This window comes from Oryctolagus cuniculus, chromosome 4 (assembly GCF_964237555.1).
Source record: "Oryctolagus cuniculus chromosome 4, mOryCun1.1, whole genome shotgun sequence".
Lineage (NCBI taxonomy): Eukaryota > Metazoa > Chordata > Mammalia > Lagomorpha > Leporidae > Oryctolagus > Oryctolagus cuniculus.
The window spans coordinates 168468456-168490798 of NC_091435.1; the positions used below are offsets into that span (position 1 = coordinate 168468456).

The 22343-nt window shown below is 57.6% G+C and overlaps 1 protein-coding gene across 3 annotated transcripts in view; it reads right to left on the minus strand.

Annotated features, from left to right (window-relative positions):
• OSBPL10 (oxysterol binding protein like 10) overlaps positions 1 to 22343 on the minus strand; it is a 300684-nt gene that overhangs the window by 31164 nt on the left and 247177 nt on the right. For all 3 annotated transcript variants that reach the window (XM_051858914.2, XM_008266099.4, XM_002716244.5), the window contains one exon: positions 9131 to 9280. In XM_051858914.2, the coding sequence (XP_051714874.2) occupies positions 9131 to 9280 (150 nt within the window). The remainder of the gene's footprint in view (positions 1 to 9130; positions 9281 to 22343) is intronic.

A 22343-nucleotide genomic window follows, 5' to 3' on the forward strand; every position in this document is an offset into this window, starting at 1 on the left:
TATAGCCTGGCCTAGCCCTGGCTGCTGTAGCCACCTGAGGAGTGAACCAACAGAAGAGTTCTCTCTTTCTCACTCTACATCACTCTCTAACCCTGCCTTTCAAATAAATAATCAATCTTGGGAAAAAAAGGCAGCACGAAGTAGCAGGCGAAGGGGGCAGCCCAGGGAGGAGAATGGGACAGTCGGCCCAGCTTCCAGGTCACTGCACTCTTCCCACCACGGCCAGAGAGCCCACCCTGCAAACCCCATGGCTACTGCCGCACAAAGGCCTCGGGAGCCCCTGGGCAGGGCCCCACTCTCTGGAGAGGCACAGCTCCCTCGCTGAAGCCACCACAGCTCTTCACACCCACAGCGTCTCCAACACCCGAAGTCCCACCTGGCCCGCCTCCCTCCACACTCACACTCACTCCCTTTCCCTCTCTCCTTCCAGCCTCACCAGCCCCGGGGGTCCCAGCCTCTGTGGAAGCTTTCAGCTTTCGGGACAGTGGCTGCTGCCAAGACTAAACCAACCAGCACCCCACCACCACCACCAGCACCACATCGCGGCATCTCTGGTGCCCTTCTGCTTGTATGAGCGTGCATGGTTCCAAGCCAGAGCTCTCTGTGAACAGACCCGGGCCCCTGGGAACTTGGCCTGCACCAAGACAGACAGGTGCCAGCCATCAGCAGAGGAGATGCCCTTGTCTGCTTCACAAGCTGTGCAGGGGTCCCTCGCATCTCTACACGCAGGCTTCTCCCTCCGAGCCATCCTGTGTCCTGACCACCGCAAGCCAAGGTTTGCCCTGTTGCTTCTCTTCAAAGGAAGACGTTGGCTGCAGCAGTGAAGGTGCCACTTGGGATGCCCGTATTCCACCCTAGAGTGCCGGGATCAAGTCCTGGCATTGCTCTCCACCCCGGTTTCCTGCTAGTGTGCACCCTGGGAGGTAGCAGGTGATGCCACCCACGTGGGAGAGCCAGATGGAGTTCCAAGCTCTTGACTTCAGCCCAGCCGAGCCCTGGCTGTTGTGGGCATTTGGGGAATGAATCAGCAGATGGAAGATCTCTCTCACTTGCTCTCTGCCTTTTAATAAATAAAAAACGTGGGGCCAGCACTGTGGTGCAGCAGGTCAAGCCACCACCTGTAGTGCCAGCATCCCATTTGGGTGCCGGTTCAAGTCCTGGCTGCTCCACTTCCGATCTAGCTCTCTGCTGTGGCCTGGGAAAGCAGTAGAAGATGGCCCAAGTCCTTGGGCCCCTGCACCCATGTGGGAGACCTGAAAGAAGCTTTGGATAGGCCCAGCTCTGACCATTGTAGCCATTTGGGGAGTGAGCCAGTGGATGGAAGACCGCTGTCAGTCTAACTCTGCCTTTCAAATAAATAAAATCTCTAAAATAAATAAATATGTATTTAAGACAAACAACAAAAGAAACCCAGAACACTCAGGAGCAACCTAGGGCACCTCCAGGCTGAGGTGTGTTGTAGGCAGCTTAGACACGATCCAGTTTATTACAGAACCATGTTTTCTGGGACAACCAACCAGAAAGCAGAGCCTGATGCACAGAGATGCTCACAGAGGGGCTGGCGCTGTGGCGCAGTGGGCTCAGCTGCTGCCTGCAGCGCCAGCATCCACACAGGCACCAGTTCAAGTCCCGGCTGCTCCACTTCTGATCCGGCTCCCTGCAAATGGCCTGGAAAAAGCCATGGAGGATGGTCCAAGTGCTTGAGCCCCTGCACCCACATGAGAGACCCAGAAGAAGCTCCTGGCTCCTTGTAGCTCCCCCTCTTCGTGGAGGAACGACACTAAACCCTGCCTAGGCTTCATATCCGAGTCACGGCACCATTATGTCACTCCCCCTCTTCGCGGAGGAACGACACAGGACCCTGCGCTGTTCTTTGGTCTGCTCGGCCCTTCCCGGGTTTGCTGCTGGTTCTTCCCGGGTTGGCTACCGACCCTTCCACCTCCGTGGAAGGGCGGTTCCCCCTGCCACTTTCCCCACTTCCGCGGGGGAGCGGCACACCGCCGGCCGGCTCTCTCGGGGGCTGCACAGGTGTTCCCCTTAGATGTTCCTGGTGCATGTTGTCTCTCTCCTCCTTTATAGTCCTCTTCCGCCAATCCCAACTCTGCTACCCACATGCCGAGTACGCTGCTCTCCTCCAATCAGGAGCAGGTCCTACAGTTTATTGGTTGAACTGGAGGCAGCTGTGTAGAAGCTGTTACTCCCTTCTCAGCGCCATATTGTGGGAAAGCAGATGCATAGAATAAGTCTTAATTCCAGTAACAGTCTAGTCCGAGTTGCTCCCCACAGCTCCTGGCTTCAGATCCACCCAGCTGACGGCTGTAGCCATCTGGGGAGTGAACCAGCAGATAGAAGACCTCCCTCCCTCTGTCTGTGACTCTGCCTCTCAAGTAAACAAATCTTTTTGAAAAAAGAAAAAGGCTCCTGGGGACCCAGAAGGAAGCAACAGCCCAGCAGGAAGGCAGCACCACCTTCTCCATCCGAGGGAAGAGAGGCTCACTCCAGGTTGTCCACACTCCCGTGGCTCCAACCACAGGGGCAAAGCAAATCCACCGTGAGGAATGGTCTGCCAAAGCCCAGCCTGCTCCTTCAACCAGCAGTGCCACACAAGAAAGAGGAGGAGGGGATCAAAGGAGACCGGAAAGATCCGAGAACCGCACATCTCACAAGGTGGACTGCATGCTGGGTTTCAAACCCACAGCCACAAAGGGCATTGCGAAGACTGCTTGGGAAACTCTAGGTACAGGGAAAGTGTGTCGTATCGACGTTAGGCTCCCTGAGTGTGATGACATGTGCAGACCATCCCTGTACTTAGGAGACAATGGTGCTGATGTGTGCAAAGCACGGCGAACCTGCCCATCGAAAACCAAACGTGTGCACAGACACACACAGGTGTGTGGGTGCTGGAGGGAGGTGGGGAGGAGAGAGAGTGGCAGAAGAGGAAAGGAGAGAGAAGAAAAGAGGCAGAATTGTAATGATTGGCCAGAAAGGAGATGAATATGCAGAAATCCACTGTACTATTCTGTTTAAAAAATTATTTTGAAAGTCAGGGTGACAGAGAGATGGGGGAGAGAGAGAGAGAGAGAGAGAGAATGAATCTTCCATTTGCCGGTTCCCTCTCCAGATGGCCCCAATGACCAGTGCTGGGCTAAGCTGAAGCCAGGAGCTTCTTCTGGGTCTCCCACGTGGGTGGCAGGGGCCCAAGCACTTGAGCCATCTCCTACTGCTTTCCCAGGTGCATTAGCAGGGAGCTGGATTGGAAGTGGACTAGCCGGATCTAAAACAAGTGCCTAGGGTCACAGGTGGCAGCTTAACCTGCTACGCCACAGAAGTCCACGGTACTATTCTTGCAGGGGTAGCACAGATGGCAAAACATCCGAAATAAAATAAATAAAATAAAAATGAAAGAAAACCAAAGACCCTCTGGGGATGCAACCCCTGAGAACCTGTCCACTTCCCAAGCCAGCCCTGCCGACAGTGCAGCCGTGGCAAAGGGGAGCTCAGAGCCCAGGGCAAGCCCGACCTGCTGAGTGTGCCCTGTGGCTCGGCCAGAGCCACAGACATGCGGGATGCCCGGCAAGCCACAGCCGAAGGGGCTGGGGTGGCCGTGTTAGCGCAGCACACGAGACGTAGCACCTGAGTGCTCGGACAAGGTGCCCTGCTGCTCATGAACGGATTTCTGGGTCTGGTCTCTCTGCTTTCTGCTCATGCAACCTCTTTTCCTTTTAGTGTGTGTGTGTGTGTGTGTGTGTGTGTGCATACGCACGTGCGCCTTTGTGAATCAGTCCCTCAATCACCTCTTCCTTGGCCGGTGGATGCTAGCGATGGAGAACCAAGGAGTGGAGAGTACTAATTGGGCTGTCTGCCTCCGACAGAGGGTGAGCGATGGCCCAGCTGTTCAGACTGATGGCAGCCACATGGCCCGAAATCACGGCTGCAGATTTATCGGGCCATCAATAAGGACTGCCTCTTCCCCCATTAACATAATTGAGACAATGAAGTACTCTGGGGGAATGGAGAGAGCAGAGGACCTGCACGAGGGACTCCGAGCGTAATTAATTGCATTGAAAGTCGCATCAGTCCAGAAGTAAAGAGCTCATCTTCAGGCTGGGCCCTCAGAAAGCTAGAATCATTGATGCCCCCATTGGGAAGGCCAAGGACACCCAGGAAGAGTGATGGGCCCTGCCCCACAACACGGAGCACAGAGGGTGCCTGCGCAGGTGCGGTTTTCTTCAAAGAAACATCAGTTCATCACCTTGGGGGTCATTTGCATGATGTTCCATTCTCAGACTGGCAACGCGCCCCGGGCAAGGGAGCCGAGGGAGCAGCCACCACCTGCCAAGGCGAATTTGTGTAATACTTAAAGGAACCCAGGGCGAGAATGCAAAAAGCCAACCTTAAAAAAAAAAAAAAAAAAAAAAAAAGCTAGGAGCCCAGCATTGTGGCTCAGCAGATCTAGCTACTACTTGTGATACCAACATCCAATACTGCAGCGCCAGTTTGAGTCCTGGACACTCCACTTCCGATCCAGCTCCCTACTAATGCGCCTGGGAAAGCAGAAGACGGCCCAAGTGCCTGGGCTCCTGCCACCCACGTGGGAGACCAGATGGAGTTCCAGGCTCCTGGCTTCCGCCTGGCCCAGCCTGGCTGTTGCCGCCATGTGGGGAGTGAACCAGTGGATACAAGATCTTTTCTTCTCTCCCTGTCTCTCCTCTCCCTGTATCTTTGTCCCTCTGCCTTTCAGATAAACTAATCTTTAAAAAACAAAACAAGCGGAGAAAGAACGCAGTCTATGGAAGGTCTCTTTCTTTTTTCCCCAAGACGACATTTACTACACACAGATACACGCATCGGATCCATCCCTACATTCCTTCAACGTTGCAAACCTCGGCTTGCAGTGGGAATCAGTTGTGAGCCCAAGGTTCAGCTGTTGGCAAGTTCACCCCGTAAGACCCACCTTCCTCGGCTGTACAATGCGGGAGGGGTGCAGCACCTGCGTGGGTTTGCTGGGAGTATTCAACAACAGAGTTAAGTCAGCCCAGTGTGTACCTAGCACGCGGGAAACGCTTGTTTGATGCTGACACACGTTACGGTCCGGGACCAAGAACCTCGTTTGCAGACCAGAGAACAATGCAGACAAGACACAGGTGCGCCCGTAACACTCCAGTGACAATGCTGAACGCCAGTGACGCCCCAGTGACACAGCAACCCGGGGGCCAGCTCTGACGCTTCTGGAGGTCATCAACTACGAGAGCTGCTCAGAGGAAAGGGAGAGGCGATGGCGCCAAACGAGAGAAGCACAAAGAATGAAACACTCCAGCCCCGAGCCAGGGCCCAGCTCCAGGGTCACACACTGCTCGTACAGTCCTCTCAGATACCCTGAGCAGCCACCGCGACCCCATTCACGACAGGCAAACAGGCGAGAGCCGGAGAATCAAACAGCCGTGCTCGGGCAGGGCCCATGCTGGATTCGTCCTGCAGCCAACGGGCCTGACGGTTCATCCTGGCTGATGCAAACCCTCCAGCGAAGAGTGGGATGGCCGGCACCCTGGGGACAGCACAGATGTCCCCCATGACACACACTGACACAGGCATCCAGAAGCCGGGTCACCCCTGCACCTTCCGTTACAAGGCAAACGTCCAGGAGCGGTAGCAGGCTTTGCCCGGCTACCTATAAAAAACAAGCTGTGAGCCGGTGCCTCAGCTCACTAGCCTGATCCTCCACCTGCGGCACCGGCACCCCAGGTTCTAGTCCCGGTCGGGGCACCGGATTCTGTCCCGGTTGCCCCTCTTCCAGGCCAGTTCTCTGCTGTGGCCTGGGAGTGCAGTGGAGGATGGCCCAAGTCCTTGGGCCCTGCACCCCATGGGAGACCAGGAGGAGGAAGCACCTGGCTCCTGGCTTCGGGTCAGTGCAGCGCGCTGGCCGCAGCGGCCATTGGAGGGTGAACCAACGGAAAAAGGAAGACCTTTCTCTCTGTCTCTCTCTCTCACTGTCCACTCTGCCTGTCAAAAAAAAAAAAAAAAAAAAGGAAAGAAAGAAAAAAGAAAAAGCTGTGGGGAGGGGCGGAGGGGCTGCAGGCATCAGGAAAGGGCCGGGAAGCAACCCCAGGGGCCGGAGGTCTGCCCGGTGGGGTTCACGTTCAGGGCACACCCTAGGCCTTCCGACCCTTTTCGTAGTAATTCCCCTTTAAAGGGAGGAGCGTAAGCAGAATAGTGCTGACGTTCACGTTCATTCTGGAAACGCAGCCGAATGAGAAAGCTCAAGCCAGGAACACAGCTCTGTCAGCCACGAAGACGTGCTCTCCCACACGGCGAAGCAGAGGGACCACGTGGCCACCGCCCAGCACACGCCGAGCAGGACGTCGCACGTCCACTTAAGTGGGCACAGGGACTGAGGGTCTCCTCCCACACCCAGGGGCAGTACACACACCTTTTTTTTTTTTGACAGGCAGAGTGGACAGTGAGAGAGAGAGACAGAGAGAAAGGTCTTCCTTTGCCGTTGGTTCACCTCCCAATGGCTGCCGCGGCCAGCGCGCTGCATCCATCCGAAGCTAGAAGCCAGGTGCTTCCTCCTCCTGGTCTCCCATGGGGTGCAGGGCCCAAGCACTTGGGCCATCCTCCACTGCACTCCTGGGCCACAGCAGAGAGCTGGCCTGGAAGAGGAGCAACCAGGATAGAACCGGCGCTCCAACCAGGACTAGAACCCGGTGCGCTGGCGCCACAGGCGGAGGATTAGCCTAGTGAGCCGCGGCGCTGGCCCACACACGTCTTATAGTGAGTCTCTACACTGGGGGTCAACAGACAATGACACAGGGCCCACAGCCCCACGTGTTTTCACAACTAGCCTTATTCGAACAAGCTGTGCCCCTCTCCTGTCCGTCACGGACGAGGCGACTACTAGGCAATCAGAGTCCAACAGTGCGACAGGCAGGGGGAGGCCCACAGAGCTCTTCCTACCCAGGCCTTGGGAGAACTGGTTTGCCAAGCCCCGCCCTAGACAATTCCAGTGTCTCATCGTCTTTTGTACAGATTCATCAACATTTCCATTTAACACAGCGAAGCTTCAGGAACCACTCCCACAACGTTCCACACCAGCCCACGCCTGCCTTCTACAGTGGGAACTGACTTTCAAGGCCATCACACCTGCCCTGTGCACACTGGGACAAGGTATATCCTGCTCCGCCGTGGCTGAGTCAGGAGGCGTAAAACGGAGTGGGTGCACAATCATTTTGCTTTTGTATTTCTCTGACTAGTAACAACTTAAGCCATTCTCTTAAGAACTGCACACAGTGAACAGCAAGCGTCTGTCTGAAAGCAGGAATCCTATCTCGCCATGTTCTTGAAGAATGAGATATAGATTGGCTACCTCCACATCAGGGACCTCATTACCCAAGAACAGCCCCTGCCGGCTCTGCTCTGTGCTTGTTTCAACCACAATCTGCCTCCCCCAAACTCCCAGCTGCTCTCTCAAACCAGCTGGGCCTCTGGCAAAGCTCAAAAATCAGCTGTCGTACGAGGTCTCTCTGAACCGCTAACCTCGTAGCTCTGGCTAAATCCCCCAACGAACCCACACAGGCTACACACAGAGCTCACGGCACCGCCAGCTCCTGCACTGCACAATCTCACGTCCACGCACGCCTCCCCGCTGTGAGTCAGCCCTCTTCTTCCAGGCCCCAGCCCCTCGACCTTGGATGGAACGCCTCGTGGCCCTCCACACCCAACGCAAGTCCACAGCCCAACCCTACACTCACCCCTTTGAGCAGCTCTGCCACCCCTCGCCTCCAGGGTTACCAATCAAACAAAACCTCAGCTTGGGTCTAATTCAGCTCTTCAACCCGCTCCCTGCCTCTGCCCGGAGGCCTGGCTTCCCAGGGGAACCGACAGAACACTGCCCGGCCCTGCTTGGCCCTGGGCAACCTCATAGCTTTAAGTGTCCCCTCCAGGGGAGGCATCGTGACTCCAGTCACTGGCTGCAGGTGGAACCAGGCAGACCCAACTGCAAAGCCCAGCCCTTCCCACCACCCACACACCCTTGACAACACCACACAACCTCTTGGCCATGTCCACAAAGACCTCTCCAGCCCGCCTCCAGAGTGAAGCTGCTGACTTTAGGGGTGTGTGTGTGTGTGTGTGTGTGTGTTGGGGGGGGGTGCACGAGGGACCTTCAAGGTGACATCAGCGGCTAGGATGCTGGGGTCTCTTGGTGAGGGTCCTTAGGAAGAATCCCACCTAGGGAGCTGGTGTTATGGCACAGCAGGCTAAGCAGCCACCTTCAATGCCAGCATCCCCTTGAGAGTGATGGTTCAAGTCCCAGCCGCTCCACTTCTAATCCAGGACCCTGCAAATGCACCTGAGAAAGCAGCAGAAGATGGCCCAAGTGCTTCACCCCTTGCCACCCATGCGGGAGATCCAGACGGAGTTCCAAGCTCCGGCTTTAGCATGGCTTGGCCCCGGATGTTGAGGCCATTTGAAGAGTGAACAAGACAAGTGGGTGGAAGGTCCTTCTGTCTCTCCCTTGCTCTTTGTAACTCTGCCTTGCAAGTCAATAAATCTTAAAAAAAAAAAAAAAAAAAAAAATTCAATACGAGAAAGAGGCAGCTGCACTCAACCCGCTGCAGCTGGACAATGAGATCTGGGTCACGAGCGAGGCTGCCCCCTGGGGACAAGCAGTGACCGCTAAGGACAGTGGGCAGCAGGCTGTGAGGCTGGGCAAGCAGCGGCCTCACCCCTGGCCCACCCTGGTCCTCCCTCCTCCTCTCTGTGGCCATTGTGCCTGGGTGATCTCTGCAGGAGGCTGCCTCCTAGCTCTTCCAGAACACAGCGCCGAAGGAGGAGCCCCTGTTTTGAGCTTCCTCCTTACCACCCCCGTGTTTCTCTGCTGCTGTCCCTGCCACTGTGGAGAAGCAGCCACACCCGAGACCCAAGGCAAGGCTCTCCCACGCTAAGGATGAGCACGGGCATCAAAACCGCCACCCAAATTCCACCAAGCACCTGAAATCAACACCAGCCTTTTTGCAGTTCTATTTCTCCCAGTTGCACTGCGGCGAGAAGGTGAGAGGAAGAGGCCCAGGTCAGAGGTGGAAGATAAACACAGAGCTGCCACCACCGCCGCTGCCGCTGTGGGCCGGCCTACCTTGGTCAAGTCCATCCCGAGCTTGAGCTGCGAGATGAGATGCAGAATCACGCTTCGCTGGTCCTCCATGACGCCCAGCTCTGCCTCTTCCTCGTCCTCATTGTCACTCTTCTCATCCTCGGACAGAACCAATTCAGGGCCCGAGTTTGGCTAAAATAGAAGCATCGGTCAAGATCAGCAGGTCCGAGAGAAGGTGCAGCTCCAGCGTAGGAACGCACACGCTCAACCAGGGCACAGGGAACCCAAGCCTGCCCCCACGAGGCCTCCCTGGGAACCAGGCCAATGGCCCCGGGGCAGAAGCTCGCCCCGTGCTCTGACACTGTGCACCCCCCTCATCCCCATGAGGCAAGCTCCCAGCCAAGGGCACACAGGGAGGAGCCTCCTCAACCCCGCCCACTACTGGTAACTCCTCCTCTTAACCGGCACAACCCAGCCACTTGGTACCTAACGCCAACCTTCCTGATGGTAAATCGAAGCCGGATTCTTCCAGGACTGCCGGAAATCTATTTATGGAAAAATTTACTCGGAGACTGTATCTACTCAAACCCGTCAGGGTCAGGACAGCAGATGTAGCCTCTGGGCTGGCATTAATGTAAGGAGGGAAGCAAAATCAATGGCTAAGGAGAAGCCCCGGACCCCTGATCACACGGTGGAGAGGCCTGCTGGCCGGTTCTCCTCCGTGCAAGTTCATTATTGCCATCACTGCATTCCCAGTTTTCAAACCGTACAGAAAGCAGGCAAGTTAGTAAACAATGTGGGGTCAGTCACAATACCCACAATACCCAATACCCAAGCATCTAGGACTTGGGCTAGGACTTGGGTGTCCTAGGAATTCTATCATTGGAACAAACAAGCCGTGCCACCACCCGGCATGCCCCCACAGTCTTCGGGTACCTGCTTATAGGTAAGCAACAGGACTCCACACAGAACACTATGTCTGTTTCCAGTTATCAGTGACAGGTACGAGAGCAAACTGAAGCTTACAGGCAGCAAATAGAAAAGGAGACACACGTGCCCAAGTGTCCACCCGAACTAATCGTCACCTCACTGGTTAACCTCACCTCCTATCGGGGCTTCCCCTGTCACACAAACGTTCCTTAGCAATCAAGGTGTTGGGTACCGTCTGGCTGAGCACCTCTGGTCCCTTCCTCGCCAGCACCCCCGGGGAGGAGGTAAGGATGCCTTCGCCTGCAGAGGCAGGCATCTTTACAACTTGACCCATTTCTCACCGACTTATTCCCCGATTATTCCCAATCACCGCAAAACAGCCCAGTGCGGCTTGGGTTGGGGAGGCCTCGGCGAAGCCCAGGGCCCACTCCTTGGGCTTCACTCTCTGGGACTCCACAGAGGCCCGGACCCCACCCCTACTCCCCCAGACACCAAAACCCTTGATGTCCGAGTTCCTTATGTACAATACAGCATAGTCTACGCACAGCTTCCCGCACACTCTAAACCCCCTGTGTTGCTTCTAACACCCAATGTGACGTGCACAGCTGCATTCCACTGTTCAGGGAGCGACAAGAACAGAAGATCCTGACCCATTCAGCGCTGCCCTAGGCTGTTTTTTTTTTTTTTTTTCCTGAATATTTTTCAGCTGTGATTGGCTGACCCCACAGACGGGAAGTCATGGGGACCACGGACCACGGGGCAGACTGTGCAGCCAGGATCGGCTGAAAACCTTTGGGGACCTACACCTGCTGCACAGAGAAGCCTACCCAGAGGGAAGTCTGGGGGCTGTGGGCTCCTCTGGTTCCACGAGGGGACGTCAAGGGACAGAGGGGGCCGTGGCCCCATCAGTGGCCCTGAGACCACCCCGCCTCTCCTCCACACCATCCCACCAACACCACCTCTGCTGTCCTGCACAGGCTGCTGCCGCCGCCTAGGCCACCACGGCTCTGAGGCCAAATGGCTCAAGCTAGGATGGACAGGGCCTCCCACTGACCCGCCTGCCCCTCCAGGCTCACCCTCCACGCCTGTGTTAAAGGCAGAACCTTTAACCTCAATTCACCAGGACCTTGCACTTCCAACTGGGTGCCCCTGGAGTCAGCAGACGCCATTCCCTGCCTATGGCCATGGTGCTATGCTGCGACTTCCTGGTGGGCGGAGGGGAGGGGCAGTCATTTCAACTAGCAGACCCTCCTCTTCCCAGCGCCAGCTGGGCAGGGAGCAGGCAGTGCCTGGGCATTCTGCTTTGGGAAGAAAAGGGACAATCCAAACCCAGTGAAATCAAACCACCAGCCAGCATACACCCCACGGGGCAAGAACAGCTGCAGACTCCTTACACGGCACAGCCCAAGAGCCACGGGTTGAGAGTCCCTTAGCCCTGGGATAAGATCTTTATCGGACTTAAAAATAATGAGATACCTTGGGGAAGGAGCCCAGGTCTGAAAGTGAAAGTCGTGTGAGGTTCACGTACACCCGGTACAGAGCCTGAATATTTCCAGTGCACCTGCCTTGTGGCTGTGTTCCATCTCGTGAGGTCAGGTGTGCAATCTTGCCCTTGTGCTACCGGGTCAGCGGCACTCAAAATGTTTCGGATTTGGGTGCATTTCTGATTTTGGATTTTTGGATTGGGGACGCCCGGCCTGCGGCTACATATCAAGAGCAATTATTTCTGTTTGAAACAGCGTCTTGATCATGAACCGGATAAGTCAAGAGTGCGCCCTGCTCTGCGGATGCGACTGCCCACAAGCTGTGCCCAAGGGAGCTGGCGGTCGTGCACACCTGCTGCCACTCTGGGCGTGTCCTGTTCACACCCCTCCCTCTGCCGTGTGCCTTGCTGGAAAACTCAACCCAGCCTGGCCCTGACTTCCAGAAACCAGGAAATCTTCCACACGATACCAAGTGCACCCGCTGACAGGAACACAAACCCACCCCACGCCTCCCAGCATCCCAGACCAACACCCACACCCTCTGTGTGTCCGACGCTCCCTCTGAAAAACCCGGGATGCAGCACAGGGAGTTAAGGCTGGAGCCCCAGGGCAGCTGCCGGCTCCTTGGGAGTGACCAGTGGCCAAAGTCCCAGGGGCCCCACAGTGCCCCCCGCAAGGAAAGAAGGGTCACAGAGAGGCCTGCGAACAGCCCCTCAGCAAGTCCCCCCTCCCCGGCCTGGAACTGGGACCCAGCATGTGCCCCTTATAGTAGGACTGGTAAAGAAATCTCCTACGCCACAGTCGAAACGTGAACATCTCAGAGGCCACTTCAGCCCCCACCCCCACCCCACCGGGGCTCAGTCCATCTGCAGAAAGGAAACTGCTCCCCGCCATGGGCCCAAACTGGGGGTGTATGCAGAGGAAGGTGGGAGCACGCAGCATCCCACTCCTTTAGAAGAGGTCAGAGGGCAATGCCATCTGTCCGCACCCAAGCGTCCCCTCACCATCTACCCGGCCCCCGCCCTGCACCATGAGCAGGCACTGCAGGAACAGGATGGGGGGGTGGGGGGACCAGGCTTTGGTGGCATCTGAAAGGCACAAGAACCCCCTTCCCCTGTAGCAGGCAGGGTTCGTCCATCCTGGGGTAAGCGTCACCCACTCTAAGTGTCATTTACCACAATCGGATCCACAGTTTCCCACACATCCCTAGCTCTCTCTTGGAACTTTATTTGTGAAAGCTAGACAGAGAAAGATCTCTTATCTGCTGATTCTGGCCAATGCCTCCAGCGGCTGGGACCAGGAGCCAAGAACGAAGTCCAGGTCTCCCTCGTGGCTCAGCTACTCGAGCCATCGCCGCGGCCTCCTAAAGTCTGCAATAGCAGGAAGCTGGGGCCAGGAGTCACACCCAGAGCTGAGCTGGGGCACAGGCACCCTAACCGCTAGGCCAACCGCGTGCTCCCTTGCCCTGCCCTTTCTTACGAAGCCCTCCTGTCTCCCTCCTGGCTGACCTGCACCCGCCCAACCTCTACATCTGCGAGTTTGCCCTTACAAAGCATTCACCATGGCCTGGAGCTGATCAGAGGGCCCATCTGTGTTGCTCCGTCTCAGAAGAACCGTGAACGTGAGAAACGGTTTCGTAACACAGGACACTGTGAAGCCTGACGCAGTCTTCAGATCCCCCTTCCCCGGAGCCCTCTGCAAACGAGCCGGCCCAGCCACAAAGATGCACGCCAGCTTCAACATGAAACAGAACTCGAACACGTTCTCAAGAGAACCAGGCTTTGGGAAAAAATAGCATTTTTAATAAAAAGAAGAGTGATGATTCGATGCTTCTACTATACAAGCAGTTCCAAGCGTATGGTGCTTGAACAAAAATCAAGCAATTCACGCCTTTCAGCAAGTACAGGGGGAAATGAGTGAAGGTTTGATAGACGAGAAAAGCGGTGTCATCAGCAGGCTGTGGTTTGGGGACAGTGTCATTGGCAGGCCAGTGGTGACCTGGGCCCCACGGACAGTCCTTCCAGTACCCGCCACCATCCGAGACACTGAGTGCAAAAACTGTGCATCTGGGCCTTGTTCTGCACAGAGGGCCCACAGCCCCTCCCAGACCCTTAGAAGGGCCTCGGTCACTCAGCTGACCTCAGGCAAGACCACAGAAGGAAGCGGTGCTTGGGATGCGAACGTTGCGGTCCCAGAGCGTCACAGCAGGTGCACGCGTGACCCCGCCCTGAACTCCTCACCCCCCCATCTGCACTGCCCGCCCAGCAGCCCACGCGGCTTGCGGCAGGTTCACACGGCTTCACTGGTCTCCTCCAGGGGTTACTGCCGCAGGAAGGTCATGGAGATTTGCTTTCGACACAAATCTCAGTTTTTTAACAGAACTGTTAATGTTTCAAGACAAATGAAAATTACAAACAAGGCTGACATTCTTAATTTTTTTTTTATTATTCAATACAACTGAACTCCAGTTTGGGTCAGTTCCAGGAAAAACCATGATACAGACATCGATCTGCAGAGGCCACTCATTTCCTTACTGCAGGCCCCATTCCACCCCCTTCACCCCCAAACCGACGCCCCGTCCCCACCTCACAGGGTGCACACGCATCACGCCCTCTCTCTCGGCCAAGGCCTGGCTGTGGGCCGGCGGGGGTGCACACCGGCAGCTCAGTCTGCTTGATGCCCCTTAAACCATGTCTTAACCCAAGGGGGGCGTCCTCACTGGTTACTGAGGCGTCCTCACTGGTTACTGAGGCGTCCTCACTGGTTACCGAGGCGTCCTCACTGGTTACCGAGGCCCACGTGGGCGCATCAGCCAAGTTGCTCAGGTGCTTTCTCCCTTTACAAGGAGGAGCTCGCCCATGCCGGAGCCCTGCCGTCTCCCACAGGCTGGGAAGAGGATTAAGCCGGGCTCCTACAGCCAAATCGTGCCCAAGCAAACAAGCCACCCAGGGGGGTGTTTAACACACGGCGTCCTCGGCAGAAACACCACCTGGGGATTTCAAGTCATCTGCAACTGTTCCAAAACCCACTTGACACCACAGCCAGCCTAAGCAGGTGCATCAGAATCTCTTCCGCCAGCCAACTCTGCAGCGCCCCCCCACCCCCGGAAAGCCAGGCAGCTTTCCCCGCCCACTGACCCCCTGCAGCAAGCAGGTTCTGGGTGCACCGAGCCGTACCAGACCATCTGTGTGTGGAATGTCAAGTTCAACATCCCCGGATATCTCCCTCGCAGAATGGAGAGAAACTGACTAGAACGGCTAGGGGAACTGTGAGGGGATTCTGAGGGCCACAGGGGGCGGGCAGCGGGGGAGCAGCCCCCAAGCACCACCCTCAGATATCCTCCAGTGAGAAAAACTCGGGGCGCATAGCAGCAGGGCAGAGGGGCCGGGCTGGGAATGACACATCTCCACGCCCCCCCATGGCACGTACGTCTCAATTCCGCAACTGCACACGACATGCGACAGCGGGGCAGAGACGGCCAGCAGGGAGGGCAGGGATGCTTCCATCGCTAGGGGCTGACAATAGAAACTGCTCTGCCAGCAAGTGAGAGATGGCAGGGGCTTCCAAACAAAGCCAACCAGCCACTAGGGTTGAGACGTGGAAGAAGTCGGTACATGGGAGAGACAAGGACAAGCATGATGACTACTAGGAGACAAGCAAGGGGACCACAGTGAGACGTGCAAGCGTCCGGGGACCAACCACTGAACACACTTTTCCCTCCAGTTCCAATACTGTTGTTGCCGATACATAGGGAACCCCCCCAAAATCTAGTCACTTTCTCGTGTCAATATTTACAGCACGCTGCCCCAAACTGTCACAACCATTACTTGATCCTCATCATGTACTTTCATGCTGGCAATATCTCACATCCCAAGAAGCCCCATTGAACAGCCCAAGGTCACGGACACTGGCCCAGCTGCAGGTGAACATCAGGTGCGTGTCAATCCCATCAGGAGAGCTAGAGCATGCAAAGGCGGCCAGCGGCAGTGCAGCGAGTGGCCCTCAGCCGTCTGGTCGGCCACTCGCTAACAAGACACTTACGATCGCGGGCCTCCCAAGGGCGAGGCCATCACCATTGGGAGGGCAAAGCGTCTCCTCGGAGGACAGAGACACGAACGCAAACGGCGCTCCGCATCACCTACTGTCTTTCCCAGGCTTAGCACCCGTGGGGTTCCGCGTCCACGAGCGTCTCGCCGCTGCCCGTCTCTAAGTTTCCAGAAGCAGGCCATCTGTGCCGCTGCAGAGTCTCCTGGCGGAAGGCACCGACGCTCCGCTCTGCTCAGCAGTCATGCCGGAGACAGAGGTCGCGGACGCGGGGGCTTGGCCAGCCGATGGCCCTCGGCCCTGACGCTGCACATGGATCCTGGCCCTCTGTGTGGAGCCGCTGCCGAAGCCGGATGGCCGATTCCGCCTTGCAGGCCCCCCGCTGTCTTTCGGGGACCTTATCCGGCCATTTGGAGGTAGGTGTGACGAGGAGGCCACGGCGAGGGCGAACCTGACGGAGAAGCTGGTCTTATCCTGGGCAGGTCCGAGCGCGGGCACAACCACCCAGCGGGCAGGGCCCCGCTGCCATTTTGGAGGTGCTGAGCTGGCTGCTGCTGACGTCACAATGCTCCGGCCGCCTCCCAGGGTGAGCTGGCTGGGTTGCTCTAACCACACATACACACACATTTACCACACTTGGCTCTCACAGACCGGAAGGACACAGGCTCGTCCTGAGCAAGGGGGCCGACCTGCAGAAAGGTTAATGCCAAGTAAAACACGCGCCGTGGAAGGCAGAAGGAAGTCGCTTCTGGGGGCGGGGGGAGGGGCATTCGTCAGCAGCCAGAATAACCAGGGGCAGTCACATTCGGGGGGGACTCAACAGGCGCTCCTTAGAAACGTGGGGGGTGCATTCACGGGTGACAGCCGCATGTCTTTATTTTCCACGGATCTGCTTAGAAACCAGAGTCGAAATGAAAGCAAACAACCAAAGAATCAACAAGGAGTGATACAACCTACAGCAAGCACAGAGGAGCGGCAGGGAGCAGTGGCAGCCCAGGGAGGGGGTGGCGAGGGCCTCCCAGCCGTGGCTTCTAAGCATGCCCGGGATCCCACCATTGACCAGCGTGCGGGAGCCCAGAGGCTGCAGAGCGAGCCGGCCCGCCCCTGTGGCATCAGCTGCTCCCCGCTGAGGACATCCAGGAGGGGTCCCAGACGGTGCAGAGGCCCAGCCCCGCGGCAGGTGCTCTACAGCATTCACTTGGTGAGCAAATCCAGCACGAATCATCAGCACGGCCAGTGATGGAGCAAGGCGTCCCGAAAGCGAAGCTGCCAGGGCCGAGGGGCCGGGCGTACTGCACCCTGGTTCTGGGGCTGCACAAGCAGCATGGGCCACGGGAAGCTGGCTGGCACTGGGATACAAGGCATCACGAGGAACGGCGAGAGGCCGCATGGAGAGGGTAAGGACCATGGCGAGGGCCAACTCTGGCTGCCAGGCCTGGAGACAGAACCCAGAGTCCATACTTGCCACCGACCAGGCTCAGTCTCCCCGTCAGTGAAATGGGAGACCGGGTACTGTGGGCATCTGGAGAGTGACCCGGCTGATGGGAGTGCTGTTTGTATGTCTCTGCCTCTCAAGTAACGGCATTGTTTAATGTACTGAGCACGGATGGAGACAGGCCCAGGCACACGTGAGAAGTATTAGGTTAGGCACAGCCATCACAGGACCCGGGGGCCGGCACCAGAAACACTGGCACACAGCCTGATGCGAGGCTGCTGCTGACGCGCCCACAGCCGCCGCCTTGTCTGGCTGCTGCCTCCCCTCCAGGGGCGTCCCTCGCCAAGCTGCATGACGTCCCCCCACGCCTCTCCCAAGCTTCCCAGCCATGAGGACGCCGAGGCCACAACAGTCCACAGCCCTGGCCACCTGGGGTTGCACCAGGGAAGGCTCCCAACTATGTCCCAGATGAATCTCAACCAAGACGCGCAGGCAAGAGGAACAAGATACTCAGGACACAGCCCAGGGCACGGGGTCAGAGGAGCATCCCGGCACCGGCCTACGACCCCAGCTGCTGTTTGGAGGGGGCAGGAGAGGCGGACCTCCCTCTGCAGCACCTCCCCCGCCCCCATGCTCTCTAGAGGGTCCGGGAGGGCAGGAACCATGGAACACCCTCACTCCAGTCCTGCGGGGCTCTGGTGAGAAGAGAGGCAACAGGGTGGGTGGCAGGGTGAGCGGGCACGGAGCCCGAGGGGTCGTCACAACTCCATGTCTTTGAGCACCCAGGAGGGGCAACGCACCACGCTAGGGACCCAGGATACAGGGACACCAAAGGTGTGGTCTCTGCCTTGAGCAGGCTCAGGAGGACAGCACGGGTCTTCCTCCCTCCCAGCCCTGGGTGGCACTGGTAAATTCTGACCCATCGCCTGGGCAGAGCTGGACCCCACCCGGAAAGCCCCTGCCGTGGGACACGCCCACTTGGGCACTCGGACTGTGCTCCTGGCGGCCAGGAACGCCAGCTCCCCTTGGCCAAAGGGCACTGGTGAGGACTGGGGCTAGGCAGGGCCACGGGTGGGGAGGGACGCGGGTGGGGAGAAAGAAGCCGAGCTGGGGGCCCGGAATAAGAGCCAGCAGTGCAGGAGCCACAGGTGGCCATCGGCTATGAGCTCACCCCAATGCAAACTCCTTAATCACAGGAATTCCAACACAGATTTTCATTTTCCCAACACAAAGGATGGCTTCTAATAGGGGTTTGACAACTGTTGTTTTCTTAATGAATGAGTAAAATCAAAGAAAAATGGGGAAAATTTCAGCATACAAGGGCAAATTCAGGATTAAAGTTAACAGGACAAGAGTGGATATTTCAGCTGGTAATTAAAGACATCTGCATCCCCCATCACAGTGTCTGCGTGTGAGTCCTGGTTCTCACTCCTGTCTCCAGCTTCCTGCTACTGCAGATGCTGGGAGGCAGAGCTGGTGGCTCAAGTGGTTGGCTCCCTGCACCCACAGGAGACCTGGATGGAGTTCTCGGCTCCTACCTTCAGCCCCAGCCCGGAGCATTGCGGGCAGGTGGGGAGTGACCCGCGGAGGGGATCTCTCACTGTCTCGCTAATTAATTATTAAACAGCCAGTCACAAATGGCCACATTTTGTGGTTGCATTTATAGAAGAGACCCTCAACTGGCCAATCTATAGAGTAAGCAGGTTCATGGCGGCCAGGAACTGGGAGGAGCGGTGGACCCGGGCAGACAGATCAAGGGCACAGGTGTTCTGAAGTTGTGCTCTCAACGTGGCAGTGGGGACGGTGACAGACACCTGGGAACACACTGAAAGCCTGAGCAGCTGACATGCTGTGACTGAGTGAATCTATGGCCCCACGTTCTTTCTTGATAAAGCAGTTATTAAAACACTAAACAGAAGGACTCACGATACAAAATCAAACGGCAAGGGCAGAGGAAGCTCGTGACCTGGGTGATCAGAAAGGCTCACCCTCGGGCAGCCGACACTGGGCTGCACCTCCCGAGGCAGCAGTGATGCAAACACAAGACAGGGACATCCCCACAGAAGGAACCACGCAAGCAAGGGACAGGGACAAGAGCAGTGCGGGGAGGTGTGGCCAATGCCAGGCACAGGGCTTTGGTCTAGTGACTATTAGACTCACGCCCTGGGTGAGCCCACCTGATGCCATGGCATTAAAGAACAGGTACAATGGCAACTTCTCACTTGGTATCTCAAGTCCAGCCTCCTCCCTTGAACTCTGGCTGTCCAGCCTACCTCGCTCCCCGCACCATCTCCGGCAGGTGGAACCCCAAGATACCCTGCCCTGGAGCCAGGAACTTCCCAGGACAAGAGAGCCTGGACAGACATGATGGAGTGAAGGGGCTTCAGGTGGGGGGTGGGGGGCGGGGTGCCCCTTATCACTGAGGTGCACCCCCAGTGTAGTCACAGGAATCCCTGCCTTTGGGGAGTCTTTCCTGTTGCGGCCACAGGACTAGGGAAGCAGGTGCGGGCCAGAGAGCTGTGATGTTGCTGGCCCTGGAGATGGAGGAGCCGCCGTGAGCCAAGGCCCCAGCAGCCAGAAAGGCCGAGGGAACAGAGTCGGCCCTCAGGCCCCCAGAAGGGAACACAGCCCTGCCCACACCCGTGAGCCACGCGGGGCTTTGGAGCCATGGGAGGTGACACAACAACGGGTGGGTGCGGCTTTCAACTTGGAGGCCCGCAAGCATTTGCCAGAGCAGAGAACCAACGTGCCAGCTCACGGCCGTGTCAAACCTGGGATGCCCAACACACACCTGTCAATCACACCTCCAACATGCATCGTCCCCATCTCATGGAGTGACGGCTCCTCCTCCACACCCATCTCCTGCTCACGCTCTACAGAGCCATCAGCAGGTGCTGCAAATGCCACCCAGGACCGGCTCGCTCCCCACAGCCTCCACCTCCCTGGCACAAGGCACGCTGGTCCTCACACCTCCACCACCCTGGCACAAGGCACCTGGTCCCTCCCCAGCCTGCATCCCCACCCCTGCAGCCTGGCTCTCCTCACAGTGATCAGAGGCGTCCCAATGGCGACAGTAGACCGGGTCTCTCCTGCACTCAAAAGCTGCCCACTGCATTCCAAAGTTCCAGTCCTGCCTGTGGTCTAGGAAGTCCTATAGGGAGTCAGCCCACAACTTGTCTCCCCTCCCACTGAGTTCCCCTCCTCAGCCGCTATACTCTACATGCTTTCCTGGACACATGGAGCATGAGGCTGCCCCAGGACCTTTGCGTCTGCTGTGGTCCATGCACCACTCACTCCCTTGGTCCACACTCAGATCTTTGCTCACCAGTGCAGCCTCCGAGCCTCTTCTAAGCCACGCCTCGCTCTCTCATGGTTTGCGCCTTCCTCTGCTCTATTTGCCCTCCCGTCGCTGGCCACCCCAGCATGCTGTGTATTGACCCAGCACACCTCCCCGGGGAGATGGCAGCTCACTGCTGTGTCTCCATCAACACTCGGCTTTCTCCTGTGGAAGTGTGGAAGCACTGAAGATCCCCACGCGGCTGAGTCATAGCACCCCGGGAATTAGGTGGTGACTTACGGTAGGCAAGGGTGGGGGTGCTGAGAACTAGAGAGAAGGTTCCGACAACAGCCCGGCGTGTGTGCGACCGACACGCACCGGGCAGCAGTTGCCAGTGCTCCCGGCCTGCCTTCTCCTTGACTCGGTGAACATCCGCACGGAGCTCCGGGCTAGGGACACTGCAGGAGGGGAGTGCAGGGGACAGCCTGGGTCCTCCTGCAGCCTGCGGCTCCGCAGGGCAGTCCATGTGGGAGACCCATGAGCCATCATGGGGCTGTGGTGCCCACGGGGGAGGCAGGGGAATGGCAGGGGCAGGGGAGGAAGCCACACTGACGGCCCACACTGCCTGCAGGTGTCATAACCATGGGGATGTTATAAAACCACTGTGAGGCCTCACGTGGGCGGGGGGTGGGGGTGGGGGCGGCGTTCAGCCGGCAGGGGGCTCAACCACCCTCCCTGTCATCCACGCTGGACGCCCGAAGCTTCCCCCTCCCCCAGGTCCAGACACCTGCCTGGTCCGCGCACCCTCCTCTGCTCCCACCCCCCTCTGGGCCTTGGACACGTGACCTCCCAAGGCCATCACTAGACTTCTCTTACTCTTTGGCTAGCGTCACCCCACCAGAACGTTCTTCTCCAAACACCCACCTCCCCAGTCCAAACGTCCCCCCGGTTCCCCACTGCCCGCAGGAAGCTGTCCCGGGACCTGGCCCAACGTGGAAGGCTTCTTCCGTGGGACCACTCCCTCTGCACCTGCTCCTCCCCGCGGGGCGTCCAAACTTCTCTCTCCCTCCGGGTCACTCCTGCTCCTTTCCCACTTGCGCCTTTGCAGGAGCAGCACCTGTTCCCCGAGACCGCGTCCCTCCTTTTCTCCTCTAAAACCCAGTGCGAGGTTCTCTGGGGCCGCTCCCGGGCCACTGCCATCAACGCCTTGGTCACATAAAGCCCGGTGAGCGCAGACTCAAGTCCTAGTGAGACACAACTTCACCAAACCTCCAGCTCAATAAAACGACGGAGGATCAACGCAGGTGCAGCAACCAGTAGTCATCAAGACCGCGTGCCTAGAAACCTAGGGAGGGCATTCTACCGCCTCCGAGTTGCTCTGCCCTAACCATGGCTGCAGGACCCGGGCAGCAGTCTGGCTTCCGCAGCCACAGCTGCGGTGACAGCACCGCTGACGTCGGCCGGGTTCCACGGGCGCTCTTGCTCCGACTCGGTAGAGTCTGTAAGCGCTTCATTCAGAGAGCAAACGTGAGGCAGCTCGGCCCACGGCACCAGGCCAGGGATTCTTCCTGATGCCGTTAATTGCCACGCTGCCTGGCTCTTCCCATACATCATGGAACTATGGACTTGAACTCGAAGAAGGTAGAGACAGAAAAGAAGCGAAGCGATGCAGGTATGCAGGGGGCAATGGGAAAAAGCCCACGTAGGGTGTGCTCCCAGGCCCGCGGTGTCAGCATAACCGAAGGGAACCGACAGAGACGAAGTCCGGAGACTCCCTCCAGATCCCCTGGGGACCACCGGGTCAGAGACTCAGGGGGCAAGGCGCAGACCCACTTCTACCTAGCTTTCATTCCTTCAACTGACGTCCAGTGACAATTTGTCTATGTGGTCCCTGGCACAACGTACAAACCTCGGCACACAGCGTCATGGCTTAGGACGAACCTAATCCCTTACACCTAACCAGCTCAGCAGAGCCAACTCTACAGAAAAGGCTGTGCGAGAGGCTTCTAGAACTTTCTCTACTGGCAAAGTGGACGCTCTCTACCCCTGGAGCAGAAGCTCCCCTCCCCCAGTCCTTGGAGAAAC